The sequence below is a fragment of the Orycteropus afer genome, unplaced genomic scaffold (genome assembly GCF_000298275.1).
Source record: "Orycteropus afer afer isolate SDZICR_OR568_19922 unplaced genomic scaffold, OryAfe1.0 scaffold00323, whole genome shotgun sequence".
NCBI classification, from domain to species: Eukaryota; Metazoa; Chordata; class Mammalia; order Tubulidentata; family Orycteropodidae; genus Orycteropus; species Orycteropus afer.
The window spans coordinates 2,449,125-2,464,766 of record NW_006921910.1 but is presented as its reverse complement, the minus strand read 5'-3'; the positions used below and the strand labels follow the sequence as shown (position 1 = coordinate 2,464,766).

The 15,642-nt window shown below is 51.2% G+C and overlaps 1 protein-coding gene across 1 annotated transcript in view; it reads right to left on the bottom strand.

Moving 5' to 3' along the window:
• TEX264 (testis expressed 264, ER-phagy receptor) overlaps positions 1-15,642 on the bottom strand; it is a 31,782-nt gene that overhangs the window by 10,981 nt on the left and 5,159 nt on the right. Inside the window, exon 2 of the mRNA XM_007952026.1 lies at positions 6,555-6,776. Coding sequence (XP_007950217.1) covers positions 6,555-6,776 — 222 coding nt within the window. The remainder of the gene's footprint in view (positions 1-6,554; positions 6,777-15,642) is intronic.

The following is a 15,642-nucleotide window of genomic DNA, read 5'->3' as shown; positions in this document are numbered from 1 at the left end:
TCTCAAGTCTAGATTCAAAGCCCCTCCCAACCCTTGCTCTTTCCCTGCACTCCAGCCACTCTGGATACACAAGCCATGCCCACCATCCAGGCTCTGCTCATGCCAGGGCCGCTGCCTGACCTGCTTTCCCACATGGTAAACACTGCCCATCCATTGAAGCTGAGCCCAAATGCCACCAACCCACAAAGGTTGCTTTGTCTTTCTCAGTGAATCCATCCGTCCTCTCTCCAGGCATGGTGAAGCTCTGTGACCAGGGGAGATGAGGGAAGAAAACAATTCCAGGGGTTTGTCACTCAGCCTCAGGCTCTGGCAGGGCTGAAGGTGCCCTCCTCTCTGTGCTGGGGCAGGCCAAACAGCAGGTAGCAACACTGGCAGGTGAGCCAGCCCGGCAGCTCCAGTGAGGGAAGCCTGGGAATGGAGCCACCTCCACCTCACTGAAGGTGAGGAGATGAGGACCAAAGGGGCACCTTCAGCAGCTGTTTCCTGTGCCTGTAGCAGCTGCCAAAGCCTCCCTTAATGAGGGCTGGCTGGGCAAATAGACAGGCACAGGCTCCCCCTCATCTCTCAGACCAGCAGCCTCTCCCAATCAGGGCTAGAGACAGAGTGTCAAGTGGGTGTTGGGTCACAATACTGCCATCCTAGACCCCCCAAACTGTGGGCACTATCCCATGTTTATGACAAGTGAGTCTTCAGTCTCCTGAGCCTAGCCCCACTCATGAAAGGATGAAAAGGCATGTAGCCATCAAAAGGATTCTCAGCTCAGAGGATTCAGTCTGGACTCAGCCACTGCTTCATCCTTTGACCTTGGATAACCACCCCTCCCAGGCCTATCTTCCCAGGAGACAGTCTCAATGGGAAAGCCCACTTTGATTAGGACCCTCTGACTATATCCTAGCTAGTTTCCCCCATGCCCAGAATAGTGCAGCACAGAAGAGGGCTCAGTAAATAACTGCAGAATAAGTGACTGAGCTGGCAAGGGGGCCTCCCTTATTAAAAATAAAACTTGGAACACCCTCCCACATTAGCTCAGTGATAGACATGGGGGAGGGGGATGACCCCCAAATCTCCCATTTCTATTGGGGGTCTCTCACCTGGATCGTCACTACCACAAGCCATGTTGCTCCTCACTGCCATTCTGGCCCCAGAATAGATACAGACCCCTACCCACCCACCAATGCTCCCTTAGAGTCGCTGAGTCAGGCTAAGAGGAAACAAATACAGGGGCTTCTAAAATCCACAGAACAGGACTTAGGCTCTGACCATGCTGCTACAAGCTTCCTTGGGCCCACAGTTTAACAGGCTGACCCACTTCCATAGGTCTCCATGATCCTTCATTCCCAGCTGGCTGCCCCCTGGCATGCCTCTGATCACTTATCACTTAGGAACTCAGTCTCCACCACCTAGAAAGGTCTGCACCCTGTGGCTCCCACAGCTCCCCTCCAGGTGCAGCTTTCAATCAGTCATGCTCCCCCAGAAATAACTGCCTCTTCTGAGAGCATCACCCCTGCCTGTACAAGGTGCCTCCCAGCTCCACTCACCCTGCAGCTACCAGGACCTGGAACAGATACACAATTGGCCAACGGTAGAGGGGGTACCTACCTAGTTGTGTATTTCTCTTTATATCAGTTAAGCCCCAGAAACCCTCCTCCAAACAAAAGCTTATGAGGTCATGTGGTTTGTACAACCCACAGAAGAGCTGCTCCAATTGAAGCAGGTAAGATTCTGACTATGGCCTCCACCCTGGCTGCCAACCACAGGAGCACCTCAGCAAAGCCCCTAGGTTACCTCTCCAGCAGTCAGGGGTCCCTGTCCACTTTAAACTCCTGACATGAAAACCAAACTCAGTTCAGCTGTCTTAGAATGCTGCCACCCTTCACTGGCTCACTATAGTCCCCTTGGTAACCATCTACATACTTCCTTTCAATTCTATGGAGAAAGAGTCAGTGTCTAGACTCCAGGGCCTGCCTGTACTTCTGAAGCCTGATGGGGCAGTCACCACAAGGACAATGACCTATGTCTCCCTGAACTTGGGAGAAAAAGCCTAAACCATTTTACAAAGACCTTTTCCTGAAAACTTCCAGCAAAGTGAGACCTTGGAGAAGGGAGTTGTGGTAGTTTAGTTTGTGTGTCAACTTGGTTGGGCCTGGTTGAGTGGCTGGGCAGCTGGATGTAGTATTCCCCATCATGAGACTGGTAATCACTCCATGGTGGAATCTACAGTGAGCAGCTGCCTTAGGGAATGTGGTCTGCTTCCTGTATATAAGCATAAGCCTTGGGGAATGGTCACGTAGCCACGTCATTGTTCAGCAGCCTGCCACACTCTGCTGACCTGGGGACTTACAATGGACTTGAGTTGATGGCCTGCCATGTGGTTTGGTAACATCAGGACTGTGCCTTTTTACTTGTCAACCTTGGGCTTGGAAGACTCAGCAGCCAGCAGCTGTCTGAGTGAAGAAAAGCCTCTAGCTTCAGTAGGCCAGGAGCTGGAGGTAGAGCTAAAGCCCAAGGCTGAGGGGCTTTCACCCAGCCCCTAGAGCCTGGTGCTTTGAACTTGGGCTTAAATCCTCCAAATTGTAAGAGAATAAACTCCTGTTTGTTAAGGCCATACCATTTATGGTATATTCTTGTCAAAGTGGCACTAGGTAACCAGAACAGGAGTATGTGAAGAAGATTCCATATCCTGTTGGGCAAAAAGTGAGGCATAGGGGATTTGGCAGGAGCTCTGGTAGCATAGTGCCTAAGGCACTTGACTGCTTACCAGAAAGCTGGCGGTTCAAACCCACCAGCCACTCCTCGGAAGGAAGGTTGGGCAATCTACTTCCATAGTGATACTGCCTCGGAAACCCAAAGAGAGGTCGTTATGAGTCGGGTCCGACTTGACAGCACGTAACAACAACAACAACAACAAGGGGATTTGTCTGGACCAGTCTAATACTCTAAATGACCTCCCTGCTCCCAACTGCCACAGACAGACACACTGATCCCCAGGCCTATCACTGAGCCCTGCTCCATTCCAAGTGCCCAGAGCCTTCCCTGGACACTCATTGTGTCTGGTTCCCCTGTGAGGTAAAATCTGAGGCCTCTCCCCATTGCTGTATCAACTTTACAGTCCTGCAACCTCTAGGAAGCTCAGCTCCCTCCTGCAGCTGTCAGAGACACTTCCCTCCTGGGACTTTGGGAATGGTCTCCTGCTCTAGAAGCTACCTCCTTGGATTCCAGTGGAGTGGTATCTTCCATGTAGAGTGACAGTACCCAGGAACCCTCACAAACACAGTCTCAGGATGTTTGGCCTCGAGCTCCCTAGTGGCTTATGCAGGGAAAGACAAAGTTTCAGCCCCTATAGCTCAGCCTACCACAAAGCTTAGGCTCCTCACAGTAATACCCCAGACCACTGCTGTCCATGAGGCCAGTCCTGACACATCTGCAGATGCTAGGACATCAGCTGCTCTCCGCCTCTTCCACCAAAGTTCTTTAAAGCCCATCACCCTCTCTCCTGGCTCCAGCCTCTGGGGAGGTAGGCGAATCTGCCAAGCCCTCCCTTCCCTCCTCCTGGCAGCAGGACTCCTGGCCTCCCTCACCCCTCCTACAAAAAAAAAAAAAAAAAAAAAAAAAAAAAAAAAGCCAGCAGCTGCTGTCATTCCATTTGAAGCACCTTCACGGCAGTCCCAGCCTCAGATCCAGAAAGAGGCAAAAGAGGAGGAGAATGTGTATGTGCAGGCACACACACGCACATAATCTGCTACAGGCAGCCAGTTACAGGCAGCCAGAAGCGCCCAGAGCCTCATTAGCAGCCTCCTTTCTCTGACCCCAGGGCAGTGGGGAAGAGTGCAGGGGTGGGAGGGAACCTTGTACTCCCTTCTGTCGCCTGGGCTGAAAGGCACAGAGCCAGCCTGCCCACAGCAGGAAGAGAACAGCAAACAGAGCCAGCCTCTTCCTCATCTCTTACCTGGCTTTGTTCCCCAAGGCATAAGATTAAACTAAACACAGGGTCACAGGGGACCCTGCCAGAAACAAGCAGAAGACCTTGGGTCATCCCTCTACTTTAGGCAGTCTGGAGTCCTTCACTCTTGCAGCTGGTGGCCAAGCCCACACAAGTCTGACTCCCAGTCATGTGTGGGAGAAACCCTTTCTCTCACCCTACATCCCTGATTTCCTCATCCCAGAGAGGAAAGAGGATGGTACTGCCCCTGCTCAAGTCTCCCCTCCAGGAGACTCCAGCCCAGGGCATGGCTGACAGGCTCCCACAGGAGGGGGAGGAAGGAGGAAGGGCTTTCATCAAAGAGGTGACGTCAAAACCAGGCAACTTGTGAAGCTGTCAGGGGCCGGGAAATTTGGACAAAGGTGTCTAAAAATAAACCCCTGAAGCCAGGAAAAGGCTTTGATGGCTGAGTTGGTTGCCACCACACCATATACCCGTGCTCTGTTCTGAGGTCTGGAACCCAGGGAGTCTCTTCTCAGGTGTCCTCTTCCAGATTGGCCCTTGGGTTGAGGATGGTACAGACAGGACTCAAGACAATGCACACCAGCCATTCCTCAGGTGAGATGGGTAAAGCCCACCTTCAGGAGGCATGCTGAGCAGGCTTAGGGCACTGAGGTCTCCCTTCCTGTCCTCACCACCAGCCAGTTCCCGCAACTCCTGCCTCACCATGCCCCTTAGCCTCTACTCCCACATCCCACACAAGCATACCTTTCCCCAGCCCCATTTCTGGTTTTCACAAAGGAAACCCTCATCTCTGTCCTCTCCTGGCCTGCCTTCCCATTTCCAGGTCTTCTCACCCTGTTTCTTCGAACTTTCCTGTCCTTGGCCACCAAAGCCCCAGCTGACAACAGAGGGCCTCATTTATTCATCCCACTAAACCTGAGCAGACTCCCATACCCCTTTCCCTGGGCCCTGTCTGAGCTCCCATTTCTATCAAGGCCAGACCCTCTTCTCCATGCTACTCTGGAGAATGAAGCCACAAGGTTCCTCCTCCAAGTTTCCCTAAGCTCCCATTCATGCTGATTTTCCACACCCTCTGCACAGTCTTGCCTGCCACAGGCCATCAACTGCTGACCTGGCCGAAAAGTGGCTAAGATGCTCAAGGCAGCCTTCTAGTTAAACACCAATCTCTCCAAACACATCCAACAAACCAACATTCCCTCTGAATTACAGACTCTACATGTATCACTGTTGACTGCATACCCTCACCCAGATCAGGCAGCTCCACCGACACAGCCCATAGAGCTGATCTGCCCTCCAAACCATGTCTTCCTTCAGTTCCCCACATCTCAATGAAACTCTTCATTGCATACTTACCTGCCTGCTCAGGCCAGAGGGAATTAAACCCTTCCATGACTCCTCCTGCTCCTCTCCTCTCCCGACCAACCCACCCACAAGTCCATCTGCCCCCGAAATACATCATTAATCTCCCCCTTGTCTATATCTCTGTAGCCAATACCTTAGCACAAGCCACTGCCATTCGTGGCTAAGATTCATAACAGCCTCCTAAACACACCACCAGGTCCCTGTGATCCATGACCCAGGTCCACCCCAACCAGGGAGGGGACATCCCATCATGTACAGACATGGCTCATATCATGGTACTTTCCTGGTTGGAATCTTGCAGTGAGACTTACAGTGTTCCTCACTCTGCTTGGCCTGCAACGTTCTTATCCCACTCTCCAGAGGTTATTCTAGGACTCTGCTTTAGAGGGTCTTCCTCAGAGAAGCCATCCCTGACCACTCTGTCCAAGTTGGTCCCCCTGACTTTTCTCACCACTGCATGTTGTTCTTTTCTAGCATATATCCCATTTGTCTGGCACTTATATTACCTATCTCCACCACGTATTTCATGCTTCTTTCACATGTCTCATTGTGCCCACCATAACACATAGCATACACTCAGTAAGTTGAACCAATGAATAAACAATGGTTTCCAAGTCCCAACAGGGATCATTTCCCTGGTACCCAAGTTTGCAAAAGGTTTGAGAGAAGAGATATGCAACAGGGCAAGTTTTTAAAAATCTCTGTGGACAAAGACCCCCGTCAGACATCCCGTGGCTGCCTGTCTTCCTTCCCCCTGGCAGGTCAGGCTGCCAGAGTTACCAATGACCAGCCCAGAAAGTGAAGGAGACAAAGCCTGCTGTTGCTGTTCCACTCCTGGATTCAAGGAGCAGACCTGACTTAAGGGCCTCAGGCCTAAGTGTCCTGAGCCCATGAAGCACACGGGTACCTGGGACCTGCCCAGTAGCTGGAAGCCTCAGAGTCCTTGCTATGCAGGCCTCCAGCAGGATGGGGACAAGGTGGACCTACCCACCCACCTGAGTATTAAGAATGTCTCAGGTTGAAGCCAACACAGGACTGACAGTCCAGCTTTCTGAGTAAGCTCCCTGTGCTCCTGTGAGGATGTTCTGGAAGAGATGCAGCAGCCTTTGCCCATCTTCCCAGCTCCACAGGCACCTATTCCACAGGGGGCCCAGGGTGCTGTCCTCCCCAGATCACCTCCCCTTCACAGTTCAGGCAGCCTTTCACAGTTCTCTCCACTCCCATCTATAAACCAGGACTATAGTCTCACCTTGATGTAGGCATCCAGGGCAGGATGGACACGGCGGGTAGCCAGCCAGATAGACAGGGGGGTGGTGTAGGGGAAGGTGGCTGTTACCACGTGGCTGGGTGCCGGGAAGGAGAACACCTTGAAGCCAAATTTCTGGTAGAGATGGATGAGCTCAGGGGAGGGTGAGTCCTCACCTTCGCTCAGGATGCTGCCCACTGCACAGCGGCACTTCTCAGGGGGCACCTGGGGAGGCAGAGAAGGAGTGTCAGAGGCTAAGGAAGAAGGTCCCTGAACATCTTGCTTTCATGCCAGCTTGGGCCTGGCAGAACTACTAGCTCTGACAGGGCACACAGCCCCAGACACCAGAACTGAGCAATTTTCCTGCTGGAACATATCTACGGCCACTAGCATGTGGCATCCTATTGCAGTACTCTCATCCAGCCCTTTATATATTCCTTCACCAAAAGCTCCACACTGGAGATCTGCGGGTCATGGCAGGGAATTACTTGGTCTCTCCCTGCTAAGAACCTGGGAGAGGGAAGGATGAAGAGGACCTTTGAACCCTCATGCCCTCAAACTCCTACCCTACACACTCCTAGTCCATCAACAGCACCACTAAGGGGCCTGCCTGCCAGCCTCCTGATATGATCTTCAGTCCCCTGGGCCATAGGCAGGCCTATAGGCCAGCCAATCCTGCCCAGTTCCTAGCTCCTTTGCTTCCTATCTCCTAAAAGAGAGCAGCCTTCACTGACAGAGAAATTGTGGCAGGCAAAGAGTAGGTCCCAGCAAAACTGGAAGGTAGGAGAAAGGAAAAGAGCTCAGAGCTCTTCAAGGAAGCAAAAGTATGTATCTGTTAGGTTTTTAGGGACAAAGAGGCATGGGTGGGGACCTGACATCTGGATGGGGGAGGGCAGCTGTAGGAAGCGCTGGTCAAGACAAGGTATCTCATTGAATTCTGGGTTGCTGATGAAACTGTGCAAGGGCATCTTCCCACAGCAACTCAGGCAAGGTTAGCCACCATCACCTGGGCCTCCAGATTCCTGCTCCAATCTATGCCCATTCCAGGCCCTGTCCCACTTTCCAAGTCACTTCCTGCTAAGTCTGAGAGCTGGTTCCCTTCCCAGTCCCTCTAAGCCCCTAGTATCTGTACTTCTGCTCCCTTCCTCACCTCCCCAGGCTCTTAGAAACCCCAGCCAATGGGCTCCAATGTGAGCCTCCAGTATTTTCCTAGGGCTGACTCAGGCCTGCAAGGCCTAGCTCTCACTTCTCCTGACATCAGGGAGGCCCTGTGGTGCTTTCTTCCTGCTACGTCCCATGTCAATCTTCCTGTAGCTTGAGTCTACCTGAGTACTCAGGTTGGGCCCTGGGGGTACCTGTTCCTATCCAGAAGACTCACCAGAGACCTCACATTCTCAATCCTTGATATGAGGACTCCTTTCTCTTCTGCCCCCAGAGCCCACTGACCCCTAATTTTAAACAGGTTACTGCCTCTGCCTCTACCGTTTCTCCTCAGTCTACCTTCCCACCACTACAAAGTCACCTCTGCCCTCCCATTTCTGTCCCTTTCAAGGAACTACAGGGATTTCTTCTCAGCCGTGCTCTGCCACCTTTATTCTGATCAACTTGGCCCTGTTCCTGGAGTTACACTGTCTGGAATCTAGGCACTTATTAAACCCATTAAAACCAAAATTACCACAGAGTTTACTCCAACTAATGGTGACCCTGTGTTTCAAAACCAGACTGACTCCAGAGCAAAGAAGAATGAAGAAAACCAAAGATTCATGGCAACAATTAGTCCTAGCAACTGGTACACCATGCAATCTGCAGCCTATACGACTATGAGACCAGAAGAGCTAGATAGTATTTGGCTACCGCTGTCAACCACTCGGAGGGGGATCTACGTAGGAGATCCTGGATAGAGAGGAAGAACAATGTGGAACAAAATTCAAAATCATTTGGGAAAAAAAAAGGGAACCAGGTTTGCTGGTCTGATAGAGCCTGGTAGAACCACTGAGACTGTGGCCCCTAGCTGTCCTTCAGGTCTGGAATTGAACCCACACCTGTGGCTCCAGCCAAGCAGAAGGGCATATGAGTTGAACATTTACCTGAGGTGAATGCACTCTTTGGAAAGAACAATTGTGGGAGAAAGAAGGGCTGTTTATGTACAAGGAGACAGCTCAGGGGGCTGGAGTGCATGAATGGATGGACACAGGGAGGAGGTAACTGTTGGGAGGAAGTGGGAGGGGAGCTGTTGCATTGTGGTAGATTGTAGTCAATGTCATGAGATGGGGTGTATGTGAACTGTTGTATGGAAAGTGAATGTGCTCTGTAAATTTTCACCCAAATCACAATTAAAAAAAAAAAAAAAAACAAAACTGTCCTTTATGGGATTTTCAGTAGTTCTTTTCCCAGAAGTAGACTGCCAGGCCTTTCTCCCAAGGAGCCTATGGGTTGACTCAAACCTCCAACCTTTCAGTTAGCAAACGAGTATGTTAACCATTTGCACCACCCAACCCATGTGGCTCTGGTCCCCTTGCTGCTCTCTACAATTCAATGACATCAAGCCTACTTCAGGGCTTTAATGGCAGACAATATGGTTCAATGGTCAGGACCACAATGTGGAGAGATGCAAGCCTAGATGTGACTCCTGGGTCATGGGATCCTGGACAAGTCACCTGGCTTCTTGAAGCCCCAGTTCCTTGGTATGTATTTATGTGACACTGTACATGAAAGCTTGGCCTGGGTCCAGCACTCAGCAACTGCTCCATAATAGTTGGTGGTTATTAGTAGTTGTGACACAGGCCAAATGACTGTTCCTTGGCATAGAATGCCCATCCATACAAATCTCTGAATATGCAGTTCCTCCCTGCCCATCCTTCAGGCTTAAACATCCTGTTAGGGAACCTCTCAGGGTGGTTTCAGTGGCACCCTTCCCCTCCCCACACACATCAACATTTCAATGTAAACATTCTTGCCCAGTGAAGTCTACCTGGCAGCACAGTCACTTCTCTCTGCCTCAAAGCTCCTCCTATCCCACCCACAGAGAAGGCATCACTGTAGTACCACCCCTCATCTGCAGATGGTGCAACTACCCCACTCACACCCCAAAAGGAAGCCGGCCAGATTTGGGGGTTGGCAGGAGGTTCTAGTAGACCTTGCACAGACAGACAGACCAAGGAGTGGTACTGTTGCAAAGCCCATTTACACGTCTCTGAGTCTAGCAACTGTGTTGTACAAAAGAGGCATTAAATAGAGGTTATATGGAGAAATGGATGGAGGATCACTTGACTTCTCATCTCCATCCCTTGTCCGGTCTGGGACAGACTCTTTCCTGGTATCACTTCAGCAGTCCTCATGGGGTTCCCAAAAGGCATCAGGAACACTTGTGATCACTCACACTCCTGCTCAGAACCTCTCAATGACTCCCCAATTCACCTTTCAGATGAAACAGAACTCCTAAGCCTGGCATGAGAGGCCATGTGAAAGTGGCCAGCACCAACACTGCCCAGATCTATCCATACACTTACCTCTGCAGCTCCAGACCCCAGCAGGGGCCAGAGCCCAGGTGGGCAGGCACCCACTGAACATCTGTGTGGCAGAGGGAAGGACAGATCCAGGCTGTGGCCCAGCCTGCCTTGCCAACCTCCTCTCCCACCACACCCCCACACACACCCACATGGAACTATTTGCAGCTCCCCAAACATGCCACGTCCTCCTATGCTTCCTGCCTTTGCGTAAGCTACTTCCTCTGCTTGGAATGTCCTTCTTCACCCTACTCTAGAGTCCCTTCTGCAGGGGAAACTCCTGTCCATCAGCTCAACCCACCTCCTCAAAGCCTTCTGTTCCTCCCTGCTAAGCAAGCAGCCCCTCCTCTCTGATCCCAAATGCCCACATGAGGGAGGTATTGTGCTGTACTGCAATTGATGGCTTCCCCACTTCCCCTCCACCCCTTATTCCAACTCCACACCTCTAGGCAGGAAGGTACAGGGCTCCCCAGGATCCCACGTGCACACAAAAGTTCGTGGGGTATGCTCAGTGAGGGTTCACACACTCACATACCAGTCTTGCACTTGAGCAAACCTCTTCTTCCTCTACCTGGAGAAAGGAGGGGCTCTTGTCACAGTGGAGGGAGGCAGCTAGTAAGGAGAAAAGACTTGGGATTCTGGAGGCGTGTGGGGCACAGGTCAGGACTTATTGCTCTCTCCTTGGCCAGAAGGGGGACTCTAGGTTAGTCAGCAAGCCCACCACCTGACAAGCAGTCCCATGCCAGGCTGGAGTCAGAAAGCAGCCGAATCAGGTACCAGCAAAGAAATAGGACAAACCTTAAGCCACAGAGTGACAAGGGGCTCAGGAGCCGGTGAAGACTTCCCTGGGATTCCAGAAACAAGGTCACTCCTGGGGAAATGGTCTACTGAGGTGTAAAGGGCCCAGAAGGTGGGTGTGTCCTGGGAAGACCCCACCCACTCCAGTCCAGCGCAACGTTTTAATTTGGCCCTAAGCCTGGAATGTCAGCCTGGACCACCCAGTTCCATCTGCCTGCTCCCTTTCCTATTAGTCATTTCTTTGGATAGTACCTGTGTCCAGAACAAGAGCTAGACCAGAACTAGCACTAGCAATGATTCAAGCCAAGGAGACAGGGCAATGGCCAGATCCACCACCACCCTGGGTAATAGTAAGGCCATCCAGGATCTGACTTCACTGCAAGAATACCAGGAAAGATGGAGGGGCACACCAGGCCCCAGAGCACCTTCTGCAGGGCTATGAGGTCTGCTGAGTCCCAGCAATGCAGAGAAAGGGGAGTCTGCTTAGAACCTAAAGCTTCCAGGTATAAGCTGGTCCTAAGCCTGGCCCTACTGCCCCTTTCAGAGAGGTCTCATAATACTCATAATACTCTATCTTGTGAGGCCATAGTGGAGAAAGTCACCTTAGGGCCCTGCCCAGCCATGAGCTCAATGAGATCAGTATCTCCTAGGATTCAGGAAGGATAAATGGAATCAGCTGACACAGACCAAACTCAGCTCTCAAATTCGGCAGAAATGGCCAGCCCCAGGTCCACAGCCTATATGGCCCGACAGGGACAGCTGTACCATCTGCCACTGCCAGGCCCCAGAGGGCTGCCATGACACCTTTCCATACTAGTCTACCCAGTCAGAACTGCCAAGGTAAAGAAAGAAGTAAGAATAGTGCCTCCATCTCCACTGGTGCCCCAGAAGAGAGCAGCTCTACCTGCCCATTATTAGAGGGTGGGCACCAGGCAGACCCCCTATGTGCTGCAAGTCAATACTCCAAGCTCCCATGTCCCAAGCAACTGGAGCAGGCAGCAGTCAGGATATAGGATGAGGAAGACAGCTAGGCCAGCAGACAGGACCAATACTTCAGATGCAGGGAGAGGGAGAAGAGGAGGAGAATCAGTTGAATGCCAACTCCCAAAGGTAGTCTAGGGGCTTTCTGGGAGCCCCGAACCCCAAAGTATTTCAGGAAAATGCCTCTTTGTCCAAAAGAATAATAGTCCTTGGGCAGACAGGTTGAATGATCGGGTACATTTAGGCAGGGAGGGATTGTGCCCATGACCATGTACAGAGTTGGTAAATGATGTTTCTACAAGCATTATTTGTATGTTCTATAAGAATTTCCAGGTATGCAGCAGAGGTGACATGGGACAAGGTTGTGGTGACTTCTTAGCCACAGCCAGCTACCTGGAGGGAATGAGTAGTTGGGCCTGTGGGCTCAGGAACGTGGTCCCAGGGGACATCAAGCTCAACTGGCATAACATACTACACAAAAACACTGTTCTACATCCTACTTTGGTAAGTAGCAACTGGATCTTAAAAGCTTATATGCGGTCATCTAGATGCAACTATGGGTCTCTCCTCATCCAGAGCAAAGAAGAATGAAGAAAACCAAAGACACATGGGAACAATTAGTCCAAGGGACTGGTAGACTATGCGATCCTCACACTCTATGACCACAAGACCAGAAGAACTAGATGGTGCCCAGCTACCACTGTTAACTACTAGGGGGAGGATCTATGTAAGAGATCCTGGATAGAGAGGGAGAACAATGTGGAACAAAACTCAAAATCATAAAACAAAAAAGACCAGATGTGTTCGTCTGATAGAGCCTTGTGGAACCCCTAAGACTATGGTCCCTAGATGCCCTTTAGGTCTGGAATTGAACACACTCCTGTGGCTTCCAGCCAAACAAGACAGGTATATGGGCTGCACATTTACATCAGGTAGATACACTCCTTGGAGAGATCAATCACAGGAGAACAGAGGGGCAGTGTATGCACAGGGGGTCGGCTCAGGGGGCAGGAATGCATGGAAGGGAAGGACACAGGGAAGAGCTAACTACAGGGAGGAAGTGGGAAGAGAACTGTTACACTGCAGGAAATTGCAGTCGATGTCATGAGACAAAATGTGTATGAATTGCTGTATAGGAAATGAATTTGCTCTGTAGACTTTCACCCAAATCACAATAAAAATTTGGAGGGAAAAAAAAAAAACAGCAGCAGCAGTGTAATCCTAACAGCTGCTATCTGACATGGTGCGCACGACTTGCCCCAGTCACTGCATTCCACATAGCAGCTCATTAAATCCCAACAACAGCCCTGTGCAACAGGTTTCGTTATCAACCCTGTTCCTGAGGTCCAGAGAGCCAAGCCACTCAGCAAAAGTCACACAGCAAGGCACTGTTGGAGCCAGGATTTGAAATCCCAAGCAGATAGCTTCAGAGCTAAGTCTCAAAACTCAGGCCACTTGGAGACCTGAGAAATGGACCTTGCCTGGGAATGGGCTGCAGGAAGGCTTTTTTCTGCAATGTATCTCCTCACACGCCCAGGAGACCTGCAGGAGGCTGGGACTGGGCCAGAGACAGGCAGACAGGGTTCCTAAATGTGCAAAGCTCTAGTGTAGAGGCAGGGTTGCATGCCTATGTGTACCTACTTTGTACCAGGGAGGAAATGGGCCTTATCATTTAGTCACCACAAAACCAAAAACCCTGAGGTAGAGATTCTTTTATCCCACTTGACAGATGATGAGACAGATTTAGAGAAGTGACTTATGCAGATTCTTGATTCTCATAAGCAAGGAGTCTTGATTTACACCCAGAAGAGTAAATTCAAAGTCCTCTCCTCCCACACTTCACACCATTTCCCTTCCAAGGGCAGTGTGGTGGGCAGAGAGTGGCCCATCTTTCCAGAGTTGTCCTACACAGTCACTCTGCTACACAGCAAACCTGGCCTCCTCCTAGCAGAAAATAACCACCGGGTAATTGTGGGTGGGAATGGCCTTGATCCTCAGGAAACATCAGCCCAGTCCTCATTCCTATTGCTCTTGTTAAGAGGTCACTTCCTTCTGGGAAATCCTACTCCCTTCACTCCTTCCTGGTCTCCATCTGACCTCAGTGCCTCAGGCAAGGCCAGAGGAGCTCATCTCCACACACACTAAGGGGGTGGGGTAGAATGGCACAAGCCTAAATCAGAACTCTCACCAGGTAAGCCTCAGCCCCTAGAGACTAGATAACCCTAGGCCTTGACTCTCACTGGCTAAAGGGGAAAAAGGAGCTTCAGTGGCAATCTAGCTTTCTAAAGGCAAAATCCAAAGAGGTCACCAGTCTCCTCCTCCACTCCATGCCTGGGGCGGAGTGGTGGATATAACCAGCAGATTCAGACCACCTCTGCCAGGTAAACTGAACTGGCTGCCCCACCCTTCTTGCCTCAGCCAGGCTCCTGAAAGGGCAGGCAGGCAGGTTGCTTAAGCCCCAACAGCCATGGGGGTGGTAGCAGCAGAAGGTAGAGCAAGAGGTTGAGGGCCTGAGTATGGTGACAGCAGCCTGGCCACTAGGGACTATCCACAGGCCAGAGCCAGTCAGGAACAAGTGATAGGCTCAGGGTCCTCCCAGCTCTTTCCCACTCCCCAATACCCAAGGTACCCAGAAGGACCAGGCCCAGAAGGAGAGGCTAACATCACTTTCTGAGCCCTCAGCCTCCACCTCAGAAACAGGGCTGAGGGAAGAACAGTTTCCCACTCAAGTGGGCAAGGACAGGGAAGAACTGGACCAGTGTATGTGTGCATCTATGTGCGTGTATGTGTAGATCTGCAAAGAGGAAATGGCCTGCACTCCGTGAATGCCGGGCCCTAGAGTACAGAGCACCTAGAAGCTACTGTCAGGATCCTGCCACATGCTTCCTCCCACTCCTCTACCCTGACCAATGCGAAAGAAGGCTCACAAAGATAGGAAGCAGACTCCCTCCTCTTGCCCTACAGGACTACTCACCCAGGCCTTACAGCCTCTTCCCACATAGCACTCCAAGACTTAAGGCTGATTAGTAGCACAAGCAGAATCTAACATGAGGTCACAGCAACCATCACTATCCTGCCCTGTGGTGTCCTGTCCTGTACCACTTCCTGGAGTGGGAAGATTCCAGTCCCACAGCCAGACCAGGTAAGGCCTCAGCAGGCCTTTCCCAAGGACCAGCCTCCCCCTTGCCCAGCTGAGGTCAAGCATGCAGTGTGGCTAGGGAACCGTCAGTCCTTGTACTTCATGAAGGTGGCAGCATCCCAAACCAGGTGGTGACCTCTAACCTGACCATCACTATCCCACAGAGCCTAGAACAGCCTCACTTCTTTCCCGTGCTCACAAAGACGCAGATCGTGGCTTCTGTTGTGATGGAAGGAGGAATTGGAACACTCTCTAGAGCCCAGCCTACATCCTATCCCTTCCTTCTGAAAACCAGAATACGCAGTGCCCCATACTGGGCACTACAGGGGGAGGCAGCCTAGGGAGCAGATTTGGTTTCTCAGCCTTCCCATGACCAGGATGGGGTTCTTCCTCCAGAATCTCTGTCCACATCCACACAGAGAGGTCCTAAGAGCTGGCTCCCATGGCCCCTGTAGTACCAGAGACTAGGTGCTCAAGCAGTTGAATGAAAACAAAACAGCATGTATAAACCATATGAGATTGGTTCTTCACTCCTAAACGTCAGTCTCCTCCTTTATAAAATCAGCAGGCTAGGGAAATCAAAGGCATCCATATTGGTAAGGAAGAAGTCAAACTATCCCTATTTGCTGATGATATGATCCTATACCTAGAAAACCCAAGAGATTCA